Source organism: Colossoma macropomum, unplaced genomic scaffold, assembly GCF_904425465.1.
Source record: "Colossoma macropomum unplaced genomic scaffold, Colossoma_macropomum, whole genome shotgun sequence".
Classification (NCBI taxonomy): domain Eukaryota; kingdom Metazoa; phylum Chordata; class Actinopteri; order Characiformes; family Serrasalmidae; genus Colossoma; species Colossoma macropomum.
Window position 1 is genome coordinate 34,535,720 of NW_023494799.1, and position 21,997 is coordinate 34,557,716.

At 38.4% G+C, this 21,997-nt stretch overlaps 1 protein-coding gene across 3 annotated transcripts in view; it reads right to left on the reverse strand.

Moving 5' to 3' along the window:
- Window positions 1–21,997, reverse strand: part of ano1a (anoctamin 1, calcium activated chloride channel a) — a 55,167-nt gene that overhangs the window by 24,680 nt on the left and 8,490 nt on the right. For all 3 annotated transcript variants that reach the window (XM_036586683.1, XM_036586682.1, XM_036586681.1), the window contains exons 3-11: window positions 16,668–17,000; window positions 10,898–10,996; window positions 10,649–10,800; window positions 10,398–10,452; window positions 8,852–8,903; window positions 8,400–8,455; window positions 8,260–8,301; window positions 4,029–4,093; window positions 2,495–2,629 (exon numbers count right to left, since the gene is read on the reverse strand). In XM_036586683.1, coding sequence (XP_036442576.1) covers window positions 2,495–2,629; window positions 4,029–4,093; window positions 8,260–8,301; window positions 8,400–8,455; window positions 8,852–8,903; window positions 10,398–10,452; window positions 10,649–10,800; window positions 10,898–10,996; window positions 16,668–17,000 — 989 coding nt within the window. The remainder of the gene's footprint in view (window positions 1–2,494; window positions 2,630–4,028; window positions 4,094–8,259; window positions 8,302–8,399; window positions 8,456–8,851; window positions 8,904–10,397; window positions 10,453–10,648; window positions 10,801–10,897; window positions 10,997–16,667; window positions 17,001–21,997) is intronic.

A 21,997-nucleotide genomic window follows, 5' to 3' on the forward strand; every position in this document is an offset into this window, starting at 1 on the left:
TATTAAATAAAACTATTTTTGCTGCTGTGGACCAACGGCCGGTCTATTTTCTCAGCTGTCACTTAATGGGTGTATATTTGTATAGTTTTGTTTGTTGTACAGAAGAGTTTATAGTATAGTGTTTGCATAGTTTGTCTGTACTTATTGTCTGTCTGCACTGTTGCTTCCTGCTCATCTATGTTAAATGTGGCACTTTTTTCTGGAGAAACTAGATCTCGTTTTTCTCTCAACACATCCATGATAAGAAGAAGTAACAATAAGGCAGATTTTGATTGAAGGACTACAGATCTCCAATAGTATAATAGTTAAACAGCGCTCCACCGACCGATATGATTGTCAGTTCTCAGCTGTCACGTTTATTAAACTCAAATTGAATAAAATATTGTAGTACTGGGGGTTGTGTGACACAGACATCTTTGCAGTTTTGGTTTCTGTGAAGGACCCCTTCTTTTCCTTTAGTTCTCTTCCTGTGCTGTAGCTGAAGTCTAGGTTTGGATATATTTGACCTGTTTTCATTATTCTAACCATGAGGCACAACTGTCTAAGGCAGAGGGCTTCAACTCTGGACCTTGTATCGAGTTCACTAAGTGGCCAATCAGTTACATCAGGGGTGCACAACTACTGTCCTGGAGGGCTGGTGTCCAGTACAGCTTGATGGTTTCCCTATTCAAACACAACCACAAACCTGGCAATTAACAAATGAGTGTAATCTGGTGTGTTTGAGCAGATAAATCACCAAACTGTGCTGGACACTGGCCCTCCAGGACCGGAGTTGTGTGCCCCTGAGTTACATCAACAATTCAGGTTGTCAGTATCGACCGATATTATTAGCCTACTGATATATCGGTTGGGCACAAGTGTTTCTCAGCCCTGGTCCTGGAGGCCTACTGCCCTGCACAATTTTGTGCTTTTCCTGGTTTAAAAATAGCCACTTTAACTCAAATATCAAATGTTAATGATCTGATTAGTTGGATGAGGTGTGTTGAGAGCAGGGAAAACACTAAACACTAAAACACCCCAGGACCAGAAACACTGCTCTGGTAGACATGCGGTCACAGCATTCGTCTTTCTGTCCTGGTGCTTATAAACTTTATAAAGCCTCCACCATGATGCATCATCAAAATATTAAAAATTAGGGCAGTAGGTCTTAAATCTCTGGTCTGCTGGGCTCCACATTTTTTTTCCACAGTAAGTAAAGTAATGCTATGATGTTGCAGTAAAGGAATTCCTGCTGCACTAGAAGCTTCAGACACTAAGAGGATTGAGAGTTTGTCATTTGTCTGTATTTGAATGCCAGCAGCTTTTCACACGTACCCAGTCTGTCTTTTGCTTTGGCATAAGTGTAAGTGCACTTCAAGAGTGTTATGAATTCAATGCACACGCTGAGAACCGCCATTATAGACTACATTAGAGTCCATTATGACTGCAGACAACCGTACAATTTCATCGTAACTTTTGTCTATCTAATTACAACATGCTTCAAAAAGCATCAGAAGTCTGACCGCCGGCTGTTAGCTGTTAGCTGGTGAATCAGAGATGTTCTACCTGTAGGATCACAGACTTAATTACATAGGACACTTTGTTCTCAAGTTCTCAGCTGACCTCCTTTTAGTTTCACCAGAAGCAGTACTGAGTTGAGCCTTAAAGGCACTTGGCAGCTCTAGCGCGAACGTTCCTGAGGCTGGCCTCTGACAGGCGTGGCACTTGTCTCAGAAATGCACAGTGTCACTGTCAACACTTGTGGTCTCGTATATTATACAGCCACAGACGTGCATAAACTGATCCTGTTCACACCAGAATGATGGTTATACTAGCGTGTCAGCACATAAATGCTAAGTGTATCAGCTAAACATGGCATCTTATCTCTTTCCTGGGAGTTGAGGTGATGGTTAAACATCATATGTGAACTGTTTGCCCCTCAAATTAAACATGAATGCTGAATTTAACATATTGGAAAAAACAAAACACAACTGTACTGTTATCTATAAAAATGGGAGAAAGTTCAAATTGAGGCTTTAATCTGGCTTTCGTCTAGCTAATCTGGATTGTTTCAAGCGTACTTAACAAAAAAACACATTTTTAAAGTATGTGATGATCTAAGCGTGCAGTGTGCAGGATGCTAACGGAAGGCCAAAAGCTACCATTACTTGTGAGCTACCTTACAGCTCCAGTGCAAAACTAAAAAAGCAAAACCGAGACACCAAACTGATCAGCTATATTCAGAATAGGAATAAGCTATGTTTAATTTGAAATTGTGTAAGCCATGTCCCCGCTGCTCCTAGACACTCTTAGAGCAAGAAACGTAGGCTGAGCAGAGCAGAGCGCACTCCTCATCTCGGAGAACTCATGTATAAAAATGACTAGGCGGCAGACTATCGAGGAGGCACTCGAAAAGTTCTGTCAGACAAAGCAGGAGTTTCAGAAACTAGTTTAATGTAGCCTCGCAGCTCTTCAGCAGTGCCTGTCTGGGTTTAAACGAGCTGAGCCAGCTGACCTGGGGATGTTGTCGTCCACTGTGGCGCAGCCGTACAAGAACACGATGACGCCCACGATCGCTGCTGGGATCAGCATCTGAGTGTACACACCCAGCCAGGCGAAGTATAGACCCACTTTCTCTCCAAAGTACTTCCTATATGTACAGTAGGGAGAGGGAGAGAGAGAGAGAGAGAGAGAGAGAGAGAGAGAGAGAGAGAGAAAGAGAGAGAGATAGAGAGCGCGATAGAGAGAGAAAGATGAGTTAGAGAGATGTCCAAAAACTCAAATTGACCATAAATGCTTCCACTCAGGGTAAGAACCCCCCCCACTCCACCACCACCAGCCCCTGGGGGAAATCCTGACTCAAATGTCATCTGATGTTTATGAACTCTATCATTTCTGTGTCAAATCCTTTCTTATATTTGCATTATTGAAATCATCTCTATCCAAACAAAAACAAGTATCTTCAAAATAGCAACTTTATAAGAGAAAGCAAAAATGTTTTCTTCTAATGTAAGTTAATGTAAAAAGATTTTATTCCAAGTTATTTTGGAGCATTTCTTTTGGCCCATTCATCACAGAATTTTGACACAATGTAAAGGACAGCTGCCATGTTCAAACGATGTAGAAAAATAAAAAATGACAACAAATGGAGATACATGTTTTTATTCAACAGCAACGAAATATTGCTATATTACTCTGGAGTACAACTCTAAATACCCTATTTCTTTCTTTAGTGTAAGTCTTAATGATTATACCTCACAAATCACAGGAAAGCAGAAATATCAGAATTCTTAATGATGTGTACATTATTACATTATGTAAAGAATAAGATAGCATATAATAAGATATAATAACAGCAACAATGTTAACAACTGCTCCTTGTCTGGGGTGACTTCTTGGCCCTAGCATTCATACATATACATATATATATATATATATATATATATATATATATATATATATATATAATTGCACCCCCAAATAGTTTCTGGGGGAATAAACATAACATTGACAGAAGCATGCCATAAGCACATCATGGCAGATGTCAGATTTTGTTCTGTAATACTGTCATGTTATAATGTAATACTGTCATGTTATAATCATTAGTAATTATCATGACAGAGTCATAACATTTGACATTACGACTGCTTATATCACATGTTAATGTTTACTCAAGTTAGCTGTCATGACACTATGCTTTATGAGCCAACATCTGTCATGACAATTACCAGTGATGGTAACATGTTACATTACTGGACATAATCTGTCATGACAAATCATGACAGCGTATGATATCTACCATGACATGTTTATGTCAACGTTATGCAGCAGGGTTGAAGTAAAGTGCTACTGGACCTTCTTCTCTGAAGTTACCCTACTTACACAATCCTAGCTGCTAAAACTGACAGAATCTCTTCTTTCTTTTAGGACAGGGGCCTAAATCCTTTAAATGTTATGGTCAACTGCCTTGAAAGAATCTCTTCTGAAGTATGAAAAAAGCAGAGAGAACAGCTGCATCTGACAGTACACAACAAAGCACAAGTTCCTACCTGATCAGTCCAATGGGCTGGTACTTGTAGAAGATGCTGTAACTCGCCCACTCCTCGTACAAGAGCTGTACAGAAAGTAATGGAACTGAACTGACATACATCATAAAACAAGTGCAATTAAGCCATTTGTCAGCAAAGCACAGACGTGCTGTGATTGAACTCCCCCACATTAATGGGGATCGTGAAAAGAAGGCGAAACAAAATGAATGCTGATGGATTCAAAACAATGACAAAAAAAAGCTTTTCGTGTGGAAAGCAGCCCGTAATGGGCTCTGTGCTCTGTGCCTTGGGGACACAATAACTAAAACAAATGAAGCCGGTTCTCTGTGGCTCAAAATGAGTTACTCAAGGTGCACATCACATAAGACCATCCGTAAGCCATTTGGGGGAAAGAGAAAGTCAGGCTTAGTGCTGCGCTGATAAGAAATTTAATAATAATTATAAGCACCAACTGGCTGACAGCAATAACAATAACCGATAATTTTACTTCTTTGCATTTTAAAACAGGCTCATACTGTAATACACACAGACTGATGAAGTGTAGTGTAAGTAAGGTTAAAACTCTAAAGATGGATCACTGATTAATCTAACACAGTTATGAGATAGCTAAATAAGCTATCGTAGGCATTTATATAGATGATTTTACAGAATGAGTTTTAAAAAATGACTTAAAAAACAATTAGGTGTTCAGGCCTTAGATATTGGCAAGGATTATGTTATGATCTATTTAATCCCAATACATTAATTGAGATAGTAATAGGCTAAATATATACAAAATCATAATTTATAGGTTATTTATATTGGGAGGTGTCTCTACCAAACCCTAACTCCTAAATGTTAACTTGTGAAAATGAAACATACATTTATTTTGGCTTTTTAAAGAGATTTTGTGATTTCTTTTAAAGTAAAAACGTTATTCAAAAAATGCTGTTCCATGTTTTTATGTCACTCCCAAAGGACAATTAGTTTTACTCCATAGGCAGAGCCTTATTTTAGCCACACCCCTGCATTTTAGAGCAGGAAGTGAGACTGCATCCTGGTCCTTCATGGCCACATGGTGAGCGGTTAGATCCCACTGTTTTGAAGAAAATGTGTCCCAATGTCTGAAAATCAGTGTGAACCATTAAGAGCTGTCACACATATTTTCTGCAATTAAGTAAACTTTTCTGTTTTTTAATTAAAATACTATGTTTTGACTATGTGTGTATACAACCATTGAAAGCTAGTCATGTACTGGCTGGCATTTCTGAATTATGCTAAAATTAACTAAAGTTATCGCTACTGAAACATTAGGAAAAGTTTTGGCAGTGTTATGAATGTTTTGGTAGTGACAAAATGGAACGTTTAATTATTTATTCTATAAAAATAAATATTACGTAAGAGGTCTTGCCCTAATTGGTTTAGCACTGGCATTCCTGGATGGACAAAGAATAAAACTTTTGATATTCCAAATCTGGGCTAGTGATGTTATCCACTATGCTATCCAACTATCCATGCTATCATTATCAGATGATGTTAGAAAAAAAACGTTATTGCTTATCGCTGATGACCAGACATGTGCCAGTGCATGCAGATACAAAGAGGAGGCAGCAAATTATAGGTTATAATTATTGTCTGTAGTTCTAATCAGGCTAATACCAACAAATAAATTAGGTGCCCACAAATATCTGCTGCCAATTTATTGTGCACTGCTAGTCCTGCTGGCAAAAGATGGCTTGGCAAGTTGACAGAAGGAGAAAACAGCTAGTAGACAGGATTGCAGAGGACTTTCCTCCATTCCTCCTGCTATAGTAACACAACAAGCCTGAAATTCCCTTTGACTACTTTTGGCGAGTTTAAGCTTCTCCTTTCTTGTAGTGATTTCGTATCTTCAGGACAGAAATTTGTGCAGACTCGCCAACAAGCCTGCCGAAGCAGCGCTCACAGATGGTGAAGTGGGAAATTATCCTGTTGCCTTGGTGACACTCTCGCGCTGATAATTATTCCTCGTTGAAAGTCCATGCTGATCTCATCCAGAGCCCCTGCAGGCTGCCCATGGTCGGGTTATGGGCTGTTTTGTTTTCTTTCTGTTGTCTCATCCTCATGATATATTCAACTGGCTAAATGCCACAGGACAGGTGAAATGCAGAGTGATGTACTTCAGTGCTGACTGACATGCTGATTCAATGCACGCCATGTTAAAGATCTACCACTTGCCCTGAGCGTTTGAGCGGTGCTTTAAGATGCATTGAAGTTTTTGACCCCAATGTCAATATAAACAATAAAAGCTTTATGATAATGTAGCACTTAAATGTATTCGCACCTCTACAGTCAACATCAACGAGATTCTCAAGGCCAAAGGATGAATCACTTGATAAATAATTTAAAAAAATTTTAAAAATACAGACTGTCCTTTTGAGTACCACAGGTTTTATCGTAGGCATAGTTTGGAACATTATACTGGACGGAGAAGTTCACAAGTCTCTTCATGTGAGTTCATGTTGAGTCTTGAGTCACTGGGGTTCGAGTGCAAGTTGAGACTTGAGTCTTTAGCAGGGAAATTCAGGACAGTCTTATTATTAGCTGCAGGCAGTGCGCTGTACAAAAGTTAACCCTGTTAAAACCTGTCAGGTTCATCACAGCTTCAAATTGCGAGCCTTTCATTGCAGAAAAATCTTCAGTCGGAAGAAAAGAACTGGAGCACTACACGCAGTACATGTGATGTTTAAAGGAAAGAGACAAAACAATGTGACATGGATGGTTAGCAAAACATTACCAAAATTGGCATTGATGCTAATAGTGGAATTTTTGAGCACATCCTCAATGACAGCATCTACCTTCCATTTTAGTACTGTTTTAAACATGACCTTGTCAACTCAACATGTCCCCATTTCAGGCAGTCCCTGATACCCTCTTAAGTTACTTGACCCTACTAACTTGATATTTATTAAGGTATAGGCTACAACAACAAAACAACAACAAAAATGAAGGGCAATATTTCACAAACCAAACAGAAATTGTTCTACAGTTTAACTTATGTTTTAGATTACAAAGTTTGCATAGCAAGCTAATTAGCCTAGTTTAGGACAAGTATGTTCCTACCGAAAAAAATCTGATGAAAAATCTCAAAGATCTGTATGATCTTTGATGATCCCATGAAGTTAACCATGACTCTTCAGACGTTTCCTTAATGTATCACACTGGGGTATGATGCATTATATAAAGGGAACATGGAGTTCTGGAAATATAGGATTCTGGGACCATAGAAACTTGGGAGAACAAAACCTTGAGAATGTTAAATCTAAGGGAACATAGGACCCTGGGAGCACAGAACATTGGGAACATAGGACACTGGGAATGTAGAACCTTGGGAACACAGGACCCTGGGAACATAGTGTCCTGGGAACATAGAGTCCTGGGAACACTGGAAACTTGGGAGAATAGAACCCTGAGAATGTTGGATCTTGGGAACATAGGACGCTGGGAGTACTGAACCTTGGGAACATAGGACACTGGGAATGTAGAACATTGGGAACACAGGACGCTTGGAACACCGGACCTTGGCAACATAGAGTCTTGGGAACATAGGATGCAGGGAACATAGAAACTTGGAATCAGAGGACCCTGAGAACATAGGTTCCTGGGAATATAGAATTCTGGGAACATAGGACTCTGGAAATATAGGACCCTGGGAACAAAGGTAGGCTCCCTTTACTGTGTGTAGCGCTTCATTCTATTCATCAGACAGAAGGTTTTTTTTAGAGAAAGGCTCGTTATTTGAAGCCGTATCACATCTGATGCTGCTGTGAGCTGCAGGAGAACGGCATTAATGACTGTGCATGACTGTAGCAAATCTGACAGGTAAAGTCACACATATAAAGTTGGAAAAAGATTTAATTCCTTCACCACATTAATGCTGGCTGTTCTAATTTAATTAGTTAAGTCTGAGTTGAGTCGTGTGTGTCAACCAACATGCGACTCGAATCTGACACAAGCCTGAGTCGCCAATTAGAATCTTTAACTCTTAATTTTTTTAGAATATGAACAAATAACTATAGAGTAATTATTTTTTTATCCAGTACCCCCATTAAATAGTGGTGCTTTTTTATATCTTAATAATACCAACCCCAAATTTCAAATCATGTAAGATTCAGCACTCATATTTAATGAATATTCATGAAAGTAAACCAGTATCAAACATATTGTGTAAGCTTATTACAGTAAGTACAAAAATAAGTCGAGGGCCTCCTACCTTTCTGTCATTTGGTTCTGCATGAACAGCATCAATATCTCCCTGTAATAACAATAGCAAATGGATATGCATAAATTGCAAGTGAAGGTTATTTTTTTTTTTACCTCAGATAAAGCATTAACATTTCCGACATTACTTACATCATGCAGTGGGTAGGCTGATGTGTAAACTCCATTGGCAAGTAGGCTGCTGATGCCTACAGACATGACATTTCAGTAAGATCAGGGCATCTCCAAGAGCACAGAACAACTATGCACTCCAAAAATCAGCTATTTATCTTACAGAACAAAATGCCATCAGCTTTTGCTCTTATTGACTTTCAGCACTCTATATGGACTGGGGTGGACATAATATCTGTAAAGGTACACATGAAAAGGCAGGGCCGGGGCTGCATGACCTCTCTCTTTGTGGGGCCATATTGGTATTCTTCTAGTTCTTGAGCTATCAATCAAAATCTCACGGCCTGAAAAATCACTCGGCCAAAGTAATCGATGCCGTTAAATGAGCAGGAGGTGAAGGGATTGTACTCCGAGCTCCAAGGAGTCTCCGCGGAGTCTCCCTCTGAAAACCAAAGACAGATTAAAGCACTTACCCATGGCGTACTTGGTCTTTGTGCATTTTGTTCGTTTTAATATCTCGAACACCTGAAAAAGGAAAATATCATCTTTTTACATTACTGTGAAGCAGCTTGCAGTTATTATGCAACAAAGATTTGGAACACTTACTTTTATATTTTAGCTTTTTTTTAGTTAATCTTTTTTATATTGTTCCTTTTGTATTTATTGGAATTCCATTTTATATATTTAATTTTCATTTTTATTCCATTTTTTCTAAATAATTCCATTTAAATAACGGGCATCAGGTAAGTGCACTTGTAGGGTATTTGAATGGGATGTAACGAAATACGAAAATTGGAAAATACATATTAAGAATTCAGAAAAGAAGATGAAATGAAATTAAATCTGTATTCGGTCCAATTTACATTTTGTAACAGCAGTGTTCAGAATGGTTACTTTTTAAATTTTAGGAGAATACTTTTAGAATATGTACCCACTAAATTAAAAAAAGAACAAATCTTCCAATGAAAAACCATCAAATACTTGTCTATAAACTATTTTAAAATCAGCGCACAGTGTTTTTTCTACGTTTGCATTTTTATGCAGTGTTTGTTGTGTGATCATCTGCCACCTGATTCAATAACACTTAGGGGATAAAGAGGAATCACTGATATCAAGATATGTGCACCACTTCATGACTCTACACCAGGGGCAACTCAACTGTTAAGAAGAGCCATTTTGTCCTTTCAACAAAAATCAAACCACCTTGAGAGCCACAACATTTTGTGTCCATTTTAACATATTGGCTGTAAATATGTTTCAGTATGTGCTCATGTACCAGTATAAGCTAAAAAAGGAAGACTTATTTTGCTCTGCTTTAAGCTTTAGCTCACTTTTCTTGCATCTCCGACAGGAAACTTTTCCACAAAAGCAGAACCGTTTCTCATAAATTGTCTCTCAACATTTGATCTTTTATGAGGCTGAAGTCAGCTTCCCATTCGCCAGCTTCTAGTTTGAATTTTCCCATTCCACCTTAAATTCTGCCTGGGGCGCCAGAATATAAGTGCAGAACCATCCAAGGTAGAACGGGAAAATTTAAATGAGAAGCTGACTTCAGCTTTGCAACTTTTTAGTGTTTGAAAGTTCCTCGTTGCAGATTAAACATATCAAGAAACCATCTATAGTGTTACTAGTATAGTATAATATAGTATAAATGCAAACAAGTCTGTTCATACACCAGCAAATTATCGATGTTCATCTTAAATCTTTCTTTTTGCCTTTTCATTAGCTACTAGCTAGGTGAGGCTGTTGTTGTTGCTATGGTGACCAGCAGTCTGCCCGCCAACCTTCAGGGTTTAAAGGGTGAATTAGCAGTTCTACATTAACTCGAACATTTAAGACCATTAACTGTTAAAACTGTGTTAAAATGACCAGCAGAGCTTTATTTTACTGCAAATGAGGATTATTTTGTTTTTACCTAAAATCGAATTCAGGGCAGTAAAAGAGCCGCATGTTGCCGACCTCTGCTCTACACTGAGGAGAGAAAAGCCCTGTGGCCTCCACAGGTTGGTTTATACTCACGATTGAACTGCGGATCTTGCTGTTGAAGAAGGAATCCCTATCTGACACGTCAAACCTGTTAAGAAAGATGTGATATTGGTGGGACATTCAAAGCAGATACATCTTAAATTTCATGCTTTGCTGCTGGAAGACAGCCTATTGTTATCAAACAATGCATACTAGAATCTTCTAAGAGAATATTTCCAATTTTCGCGGCTCAACAAAGCAGAAATTGTACATATGCTCAATTATAGTGTAAGCCGTTTACTCACAGGTGCTTCTTTTCCCGGGAGAACGGATAGGACAGATGTTTTTCAGTCTGGATGCGATTCTCCATGACTTTGGGATACAAAGGTGCAGTCACTTTGTGAATAAACAAGTTGATTTTCTCTACGACGTTGCTTCCTGGACTCACATCATATTTCTGCAAATATCCAGGGAGAAGCGTGGTTACAGTGTGCTGTTTGTTGCTGAATTAAAAAAGCTTTTTAATGCTGTTATGAAGGGAATAATGTTCATACTTTTATGGTGGGCATCTTGAGCTTCATAAACTCCGCTTCTCGACACAAAACGTTCCACGTTGCATGGATCTTCAGAAAGCCCACTCCTGGGATTTTATTCTGAAAACAAAACAAAGCAAAACAAACAGGACCTTAGTGTAATCGTTATTGGACCACAGTGGCCTGAGGCGTAAGGCAGTTCCAATTCCACTTCCACTGAGGTCTGGGGATGGAGGAGGAGAAGAACAGTTGGAAATAATGGAGCAAATCATGATATATATAGAAAAAAAAACATAAGATTACCAACTGGGCTTATTGTGCACATGCCCAGGAGCTCTGGCCACTGAGGGCCCTCAACAAGCAATGCTGCTGCACAGATTTACAACACGTTGGCTAGTAGCCTGTTCTAGATTTTTTCTATACACAACCTACAGAACCTATAAAGACATCACTGTGTTTTAACAAGAGCCAATCAAAAACACAGCCACAAAACTAAATATGTCTGGAAATGTTACTTGAGTGAAAGTCTGCATTTTTAAGTAATGAACAAGGCGTCTGATTATGAGTTAGTAAGAGGAATGGACTGATAAATTCTGTGCTATTTAAAATATTCTGTATTATGTCTTAAAAATTGCAAACAATTATTTAATTTCTAGTCAAAATGGCCATTAAGTGCAAGTTATCCATGTTTCATTGTCAGGGGAACAAAAAGAGTGTGTCTGAATGTCAGAAATATAAGTAAAGATATTCAAAATCACGGATAATCGTGAACCCACAACTAGCAAAGATAAGAAAAATGAGGAAAGAAAAAAGGAAAGAGCAGCCAGTGAAGCAGTGTTATTGAAAAAGTACCTGCTATCTCTCCTTTTCCCGTAATCCAGAGCTAATGAGTGACTGCGATAGCGAGAGGGTACCATTAGCAGGTAATGATATATCAGAACATAGTGCTAATGCTGGTTCTGTGCTTGACTATGATGGCAAAAGGTAACATTAGCAGCTAATGATATGCTAGAATATAGCACTGATGCTTGTTCTATGCGCACATGTGAGTAAGAGGTGGGTGCTGGGTGTGCTGGGGGGCTGGGTGTGTTGAGGGGTTTGTACCCAAGATTTATTAATCTGTCTCTGCTTAAAGTAGACAAACTCATTTAATTGGTATCTGTTGACTCATATCTGAAACTAGAAGAGTCTAAAAATACACGCTGTAGCTGTTTCCTTGTTTTTTTGTAACAAACGTCCATCACTTACTGCTGCACAACACCAAATAAGACAAGTAAGGACAGCATGAAAAAGGACATTTCTGCAGTGCGTATGAGGGAGAAAGGGGATTCCTTTAGCGATCTCCAGCTGGAGAGTGCGTTATGTAAGTTCTGCTTCGTGTCCCACTCTTGTTATAAATCCCTGCCCACACATAGGGTCTGACCCTGTCTGTACAAACTCCACCGCTGCATTCTGTGATCTGCAGTAAACGGCGAAAACCTAGCGCTCTACTTTTGGGCTTCGTTTTATTAGGCGAACGATGCTCATTCATGAAAAACGTCTGATTGTGAGGAGAGGTCTAAAAGAAACTAAACAGGTCAGCAGCTGTTATTAGAGGCATAGTCAATACATGTGAACACTTATTCAACAAAAAAGGCCATTATTCCAAGATAACTGGTGAGAGAACCACTCAGAAATCCGTGCTACTTTAACAAATGTCATCGTCAAATGTTACTGATTCTCGTGCAGTGATTCTGAATAATTAGTCATGACATCATAGCGGATTTTAATGCTAATAATCCAGCAGAGAACTGTGGCTATTAGAGGTAGAGCATAAATGTCAAAAATCAGTAGGAAGAAAAAACACCTCTATGTGATGATAATTCTGATAGCGCCTCTATGGGGTTTCTAATATGTTAGTACTAAGATGACGCTGGTGCACATGAAAATTTTTTTGCTGTTCAGGATTAAAAACAGACATTTGAAGCTTGTAAAAGACACTCCATGGTTTATTTGATGCTTATGACAGAAATGTACATATAATTACCTTGTATGTTGACATTTCACAAGAACATCTTCAGTAAATAGAAACTTTGTTACATATCATATTTTGTATGTGTCAACATATCTAGGACTTTCAGGTGTAGACAGATTTTTTTTACTCACTAAATTGGGACCACTGTAGATCAAAATATTGATTTTTGGTAGTTAACAGGAATGCATTGATATGGGAATTGTGGGCTGGTGACAAAAGCCTATATATATATATATATATATATATCACTGTTGTTGGAAGAAAACCTCATATCTCCAAAACGGGAATTTTACAGGAGAAGGAAAAAACATGCTTTACTTTTAATGTAAGTCAGTGGAACCAGACTTTTTCCAAGTCATTTTGGGTCATTTCTTTTAGTCCATTCATCATGAAATTTACATGCAATGTATGCAATGTAAAGGGCAACAAGTATTTTCAAATTATGTCGACAACTGAAAAACGTCAAAAATGGAGATACAAGGTTTTCTTTTGACAACAGTGATATATAGATTAGCTTTAGGGACAAATATAAAATGTTCTGTAGGGTTACAAAACCCTACATTTACACACTGCATAAATCATCTTACACATCCAGTTAGTCAGCTAACCGTCAGCTAATTACTGTACTAAGTAGCACCCACAAATTCTATATGCATACTGGATAACTGTCATCACTAATAGCTGACAATCATCCCTGGGAGGCTAATTTGGAGACAAAACTTCAAGAACACCGTGTGAAAATCGCATTGCACTTGCATTAATAACATGAAAAGCCCATTTAAGACCTAATCTGCATTACGTGCCAATGAGTCATCCAGTTTTACAACAGTCTTAAAGGTATATGTGTTGGGGACAGCATTCATTCCAAGTGGCTTCAGTGATTAGCAGAGCTTATTATATAATTACAATTATCTGCATACCTATATACATTACATACCTGGTAAATATTTATAGGTTTGGCTATAGGATGTTCAAACAGAACCTGTTCTAATCCAAAGGAACATTGTGTTTCACCCTTCTGGGCTTAGCCCTGTTCCATCAGCAGTATAAACAAAGGGAAGATGAACCACTTGCGCTTTGCTGCAGTCTGAAAACGACTGCTGAGAAGACACGCAGTGACATCAGCGCACGACTCTAAACTGCTGAAGTGTCTCCAAATGTATTGCTTTTATGCAGAACAAACAAGCTTTAGCAAAGCGCTATAAAGGTGACACACAGTCAAGTGCTGACATTAATAATAAAGATCAACTGTAAGTGGAGCGTTTATATTTGAATTCATTTTAAAGGTGACCAAAGTGGTCAAAGTAACACTGGCATCGCTACTAAGCAGATAATGTATGACCAGACAAGAGACACAATGCACTGACTTCAACTACTGTAGAAAAGTTTGCTTATGATGCACATCCTTACATAACCGTAGAGCAGTTCTAATATACACTCTTAAAGATGGCTCTTCAAGGGTTCTTTAGTAAAGACAATGGCTCTGTATGGAAACACGAACACTCAAAGAACCATCTGAATGCTTAAATGTTTCTTTGCATGGTGAAATGATTTTTCAGATTGTTGGAGAACGTGGTTCATGTCAGGTTATGATGTCAAGCTGGTAACAACAGAAGAACTCTTTTTTGTGCTGCATAGAACCTTTTTTAAAAAGGTTCTATATAGAACCATATACAACACATTAACCTGAAGAACCATTTCACCTTGCAAAGAACCACTTATGCATGAAATGGTTCTGTACAGGCCTCAGGATTATAAATAGAAGCATTCCTTTTACTAAAGAACCCTTGAAGAACCATCTGAGTGCAGATAAAATATATAATATTCGTGACAAAGCATCTGCGTATTTTCCCCAATCTACCACTGATAGTCTAGATTAAATATCATGGCCTGAATGTACACTTTAGCATTATGCGACAGACCTTACATGGGATTATTTAATGATGCAAGATTTCTCGGTTAACCAGATAACTCTTTTGGGTTTTTACCTTATAAGATCCTCAATTTTAGTCTTTTTGCCAATTCCACCTGCTAGCTAGGGCTCCCCCCCAAACACAAAATGCTACCAAGCTGGGGGAGTGAAGGCTAGTACATGCTTCCTCCAAGACATATGAAGCCATCTTTTTGAGCTGCCACTAACGCAACATTACTGGACAGCTCAGTGCGCTTGGAGGATAACACTAACTGCTAATTCTGTTACGTTGGAGATGGAGAGGAATGACCATCCTACCTATCCAGAGGGAGCAAGGCCAGTTGTGCTCTCTTGGACCTCCAGCAGCAGATGGCTGCGGCATCACTTTGGATTGAAATCATTAACCAGACTAGAATAGTGCATTTCCTGAAGAAAATGCAGAGTGACTGCGCCTTGTTGCAAGGCGGTTATAAAGGTGTTTCTAGGCAATTGCAATGGCATGAGGTGTGTGAACTGAGTGGTTGTTAGGGGGTTGCCAAGTGGTTGCTAGTTGTTGTGAAGAATGAATGGGAGTCTATGGGAGGAACGAGGGATAAAAAAAACAACACATAGAAGACGTCAGTGCGTCAGTATGGCTGTGGATTAAAGGTTGAGGACCTGCCCTGAGTGAGTATATCCAGTTTGGTTGCTGTCGTGCAAAGGAAATAATAGGGCTTGATTGGGGGCGTAAATGAATGGGACTCTATGGGATGAACGAGGGATGAAAAATGTTGAAGGCGGAGCTCAAAGTAAGGGCACTGGGGCACTCATCAACAAGGTCCAATGGACAACAAGTATAGCTCAAATGTCCCCCAAAAAGACTCCAGTTAAGCATATGGATGTGTGTTGCATGTGCGCATATGCTGTGAAATAATAAAAAAAAAAAAAAGTCTTGAAAAGTAGAAACACTTGTGTGTGTTATTGGTCCAGACATTAAAAGAGCATGGATGAGAGGAATTCAGATGGTGTACTGCCGCAATCCAGCAACAAATGTTTAAAAAGTTGCGGATGTGCATTGTCTTTCAGGTCTGACCCCACACGACTCGATTCTCAACCTTCTTCATGTCTCCTAGGTTCCGGATTTCAGGTCATATACAGCTCTTCCACTAATCAGGCCAGCTATCTGACAGAGGAGAATCCCTCCAGGTCTTCTTAGGGTCACTTTTTTCCTCATGACATATGTGGCATCAATTATGTAAAAAAATGACCACATAAATAAGAGGAATCAAATTAATCATTACTGAAATTGTGCTAATATGGTGGCAGTAATGACAATGCTGGCTTTCACTGCATCGCATGCACACAAAGATCAATCACAGCTTGAGTATCTAAACTTAAGTTAACAGAGAAATTTAACTGCCATTCTATAACAAGCCAAACTAAGCACGCTTATATTTGTAAGGTTTTGTGAAGGTGAAATGTAGTCAGGAACCCTGTGCAGGTTGAACATGCTTAAATGCTCCAGGTCTATTGTCCAGCAGATGTTATTACGTTACCATGAGGTCATGTACAGAACTACTGTTAGAGAGGCAGCTCAGTGTTTAGTCAATCACGCCAAGTTATTCACCGGAATTACTACTGTCAGAGCTGTTCAAACTACAAACACTGTAGATTTGTACTGAATTAAAAACCATATAGAACAATATAAGCTCCTCCGGTAAAACTAATCTAGGCTAAATGTGAGTCTGCAACTGCAATACACTATTAATACATCAACAATATCATCTACTATAGCCTCCAGCAGCATGGAGGAACCTCAAAATTTCAAAATAAAAGCTCAAAAGAACCTGAAACCTAAAAAACTACACAAATCACGCTAAACTCACCCCTTCATCCTTCTCCAGCTCCAGGCCCATGTCCACGAGCTTCTGTTCAAACTCGTCCCTGCGGAAGCGCAAGTCGTCCTCATGGTAGTCAAGCTTCTGCTCCTGGGCCGCTATCTCGGGGTCCTCTTGAGTGCGCGGTTCAGGCCGGCTTCGTCTGAAGCTGCGGCTCAGGCTGTCTCTCAGGCTCTTGACGAAGGAGTTGGAGGAACTTCGGCGGGAGCGGTCAGATTTCTCCACGTGGTAGGTGAGGACGTAGTCAATCCGCCGCTGACCATCCTGAAAGTATGGACCCAACTTCGAATGCTGAGGGCCCTTACCTGTTTGCCTCAGAAGCTGTGATGGAAAGAGAGAAGATTAGGATGAATTAGACCTCTGACATTCTTAGCAAAAAGGATTGTATATAGTACCAGTTACTTGTAACAGAACTCATTTTGGTGCTATAAAAACAAGTTTTAAAAAAAGTACATAACAGTTTCTCCATCATAGAGACAAACTATGTAAACATACAAAGAAACATTTATGAATTCTCACGGTTCTTTCAGTTGTCTCACTTCTATGTGCTCTTATATACACACAAACCACTTTTTTAAGGATTCAAAAGGTTTTAAACTATGAATAGGAAGACAGGAAGTAGTAAAAAATGAAATGTTTAAATCTTCATTTTAGGCTCTACATGATTTTAAATTAATGTTTCAGTGAGAAATCATAATTCATGTATTTTTCCAATGAACCCAATGAATGTTTTTTGTACAAATTTGTACAAAAATGCTAATTTAGTTTAGCACTAAGCTAAGAGGCTGACCTTGCTAACAACTCAATAGCCACCCACTTTCCTGCACTTTCCTCACTGAAATAAAAGAATCTGATGTAGTATAAAAATACTTTTAAAGTTTCATATATCTTAAAGGAAGACTAACAAAAAAGCTGCTTAATTCTAGGGATAAAGATAAGTTGGAAAATAGTCATCAAAAAATTAATTATGACTGTTTTTGGCGCATAAACTCGCACAAATGTCACAAGTGTAATAAAAATCCAAAAAATGCAGGATACGGGCAACGGCTGCCCCTAGTGTTTAGCTTCACTGTGAAGATTGGTTCATTTATAATGCTCACAGTAAGTCATACTGTCCTCTAAACCACACTGACAAGTCTGTGCGACCATAATGAAAAGCTAGATGCGGTTTAAGCAGGTTGGGAGAAGCTTCTGTATTTACAGAAAAGATTTGGGTGACTATTGACTTCTAGTGTTTATTAGCAACTTTCAGTGCTAAACTAAGTAAAATTTAAACACAAAACATGTCTTGGTTGATCGACTATATCTGGAGTAAGATGGAAAGCTGTGTAAATGAGATATTATAATCCAAAAACTGTATAATATCAAGAATGTTGTAATAAAATTAATATCCAAAATGCATTGATGGCAACAAAAAAATGACAGTAAAAAGACTACAGGATTATTACAGCATATTATATATTAGTTACTAATTTCTTGTTTATCTTTCGGTATAGTTTATTTATAGGTACATTTTACAAGTGTTCTAGTCTTTTAACAGCAGTGTAATTCGCAAATAAACATATTAAAATGTGTTATCTTGAAGACAACTTGGAATTAAGCTTGTATTTAATCAAAATTCACGTCAATTTCACAAATTATTGGCTGTGACGTTGAATGAGATCTTCCAAAAACCTTTTTCAGAGATGTAGCCGTTTCTCACAACATTCTCCATCCCCTTATCTAAAATCATGAACACATACCTAGACAATGGAGGTCACATCAATGCGAGCTGATATGACTCAGAGACTCAGCGCGACTCAGAGGACGTTACAATAACAAACCAGCTCTGACATTTTCTCTGGCCTCTGACTTTGAAAACAGCACGGCTTTCTTATTTTATAAGCATTATTTGCTTTTCTGTAGACTGAGTTCAGACAGTAAATGAGTACACGCCGGTGTGATTTAGCAGTGTTGTGGTTTTGAAATGCCAACTTGTTGGTTTAAGAGCTGTGAATCTAAGGAATGAGCCAGATGCTTAACTCTCAGACTTGATTGTCCTCTCAGGGGGCTTGCTGCGATATTTATTAATTTGGTAGACCACTCATTAGGCTGTGAGAAAAGGGGCAAGGATTATCCTTAAGCTGCTTCAGATCAGTTTCTCCAAAAAAGTGCCTACATGCTAGAGCTACTCAATATATCATTTGTTAACTGGCATCGCGATACAGAGCTTAGCAATACTGACATTGCAGAAAGCTGCTATAAACAAACAAGCATCTTACACAACAACTTTTGGATGAATGTTTCTTAGTGTGGTTTGGTTAGGGATGTGCATATGACCAATTTTGACATCTGAATATGCGTAATGGTGGTATTCAGTGGATATCCCATTAACAGACTTTGGCTGAAACTAGCGTAGGGCTGAAGCTTACTTTTTATAAGCTTACACAGTTGTTTGGAGGCTTCAATATTCAGTAGCACAAAAAATTATCAGCATGGAGAGAAATATATTTAAAAATGTGTTTAATTGCTCAAAAAAAGTCAAGGGAAATTGTTAGGTTTTCATGTTACGAAGGCTGCCTCTCCAGATGAGCTAATGAGCTAACACTAAAGCTAAAACAGGTACAGTGCTAAATGCTAATGAGGACTTGTCTTCTACACAAGGCCATTTCTCGTCAGAGCCACCATGTTAGTTTGTGAGAGAAATATCTTTTCATTGCTTCTGGACCTAAGAATCATCAGCTAGAGCAGTTAGCCTAGTTAGCAACAAAGCCTAAGCAGAGAATTTCTGGTGCGGAGCACTGCCTTCCATTTTTGTCAGGCACTAGAGAGAAAATGAACAGTTTTCTATGGAGCTTCTGTGCAAATTTACAGTTTGTAAAGGCTCAATCCTTATAATACAGACACATTTCACAGAACATTACATATTTAATCACTGCTGTTATATCTTTGAACACTTTTGAACACCAGTTAAGTTATAGGACTTTCTGTACATTCATGACATAAGTGAGCATTGAGCTAATTAGCTAGCCAACAGCACTTAGTAGCAGTAATGCTAGCATCCTATTACCCAAAACCCATTTGCTGAAGGAAAACAGAAAAATATAGGTTAGTTTTCTTCGATTTTTTTAGTGGACATTTCACTACATCATACTTTCCAAAATTAAAGGAAGTTGCTGCTTAAATGGCTAGAATTTTTTGTTTGTTTGTAGCCGTTTAGCTCCATTCACCTGCAGTCCTGTGGACTCACTGGGTGCCATCTAACGTAAACTGGCTCTGGCCGCAGTCACATCCTTTACAGCGTATTCTTCCTTTATATATTCATATTAAAAACAGATGTGTGATATATATGATGTTTTAAAATGTATGTGCGAAATGTATTTAACTCATTTTTGAACGTTTAAATACATGCAAGTGTTTGCACATATATGTCGACATATTGTAATGGACATATCGCTGTTTTCGGAACGATAACTTAGACAGGAGAAGGAAAAAAACTACTTTACTTTTAAAGTCAGTGTATCCAGACTTCTTTCCAAGTCATTTTGGACTGTTTCTTTTGGTCCCATCATCATGAAATTTACACACAATGTAAAAGGCAACAGGTGTTTTCGATATGTCAATATCTGAAAAATGACAATAATGGGAAATACAAGGTTTTGTTCTGATAACAGCAATATGTAGATTAAATATGTGTAATATGTGTCCATTTTTAATACTTACATGTATATGTCAAAAATATTTTCCAAATTTGACACATACGGAAACATTACTTTACATATGGGTTGGCAACATGTTCACATTAAGTTAGTTTTGTTTTTGGCAGCAAAGAATAATATAATACACTTGCAAATATAGTTACAAATATAAGCAAAACTATCACATTTTACTGTCCTGTTAAAACATAAAACCACTGTTTCACTGATTTGCCTGTATATTTTCCATCTTACCATAATAAAGCATAATGAATATCCAAATAGAGACTTCAATATTTGGATACTGGCAACTTATTTGGTTAAAATATTCCCAGCTAATCTTAAGTCACATCTTTGATTCACTGATGTGTATTTAATATATTGCAAGGCATATCACAATCACAATATGTACCGATATAATCCCAATACTAATATTCTGTCCATATCGTGCAGGTTTAGTACATACCTTAAGCGCATAAGTGGATCATTAAAAATAATAGGTGTTTGCTGACTAGTACAAGTCTAAGTCAATATTTGTCTGCAAATAACAGACTACACCACAAGTCCTCCCAGCACCTGAGCAGCATGAGAATGACACCACATCCATCAAAAGAATCCCATTCACTTTCCTCTTTCTCGTGCTGGGTTGTGCTCTTAGGGGACAACTTGTACCGCAATCTATGTCAAACAAATGGCACTGCGCACGAGGGCGAGAATATGATAAATGACAATGCTTGCAAAATGCCTTTAGCACTTGTGCTTCACTTATTCATGATCCTGACTCTGAACACTTCCCTGAAAATTACATTTCATGATTTTCAGAGGTGATGTTTGAGGGAATTGGAAGGCGTTATGATGCACAGTGCTAGTCTTATTGATCAGCGTCTTCGGTGGATGCAATTCGCTACTGGAGCCCGTTTCATGCAGCATAAATCACTATTATGGCATCTTCCTGGGACTTCATCTGAAGCTAACGAGAATGTTTTCAGTCTCAGCACAGCGCTGCCATAAAATATGGTAGTAAACTTGGTCAAAGTGAGATAACACTGAACCAAAAAGGGAGCTGTTCCAAAACAAAACACTGTACAGCTCACAGGAAGTCAGGCCAAAAGTCTTTCCTCATAGGGAACATTAGGATGTGCAACATCACTCCCTGGAAACAATCTCTTATCCAACCATCCTCCCTTCCAGCCAATGAAAAGGAAGGTTGTGAGTTTGTGTATTCTTAGACAAAGAGCCTTATTCACAATCACTAACTTGGCTGGACAATTTACATCCTTATCTTAATTCTCTTCAAGAATTCGGAATAATTTTGCATGCACAGTAATTGGGCTGCAAGACAACAATCTTCTATTGATTCAACGTGAGCCAATGCAAAGCACTGAAACCAGCAAATGTGCTAGAAGAGCACCTACATTCAGTATTTGAAGCATTTTCTTTGGTTTTAAAGCTCCTACTACAATATAAACTTGACTTTGGTCTACATTGACCTCATTGTGCAAAGCGACACGCTCAACACAAACGCAAAATTTAAAGCATGCAAAACAAGTCGCAAATCTCAAATGCAAATACGAAGGCGTGCAAACAAATTGGCAAAGCGCAATGCTAGAAAGAAAATACAAATATAGAACATGATGCATTAAA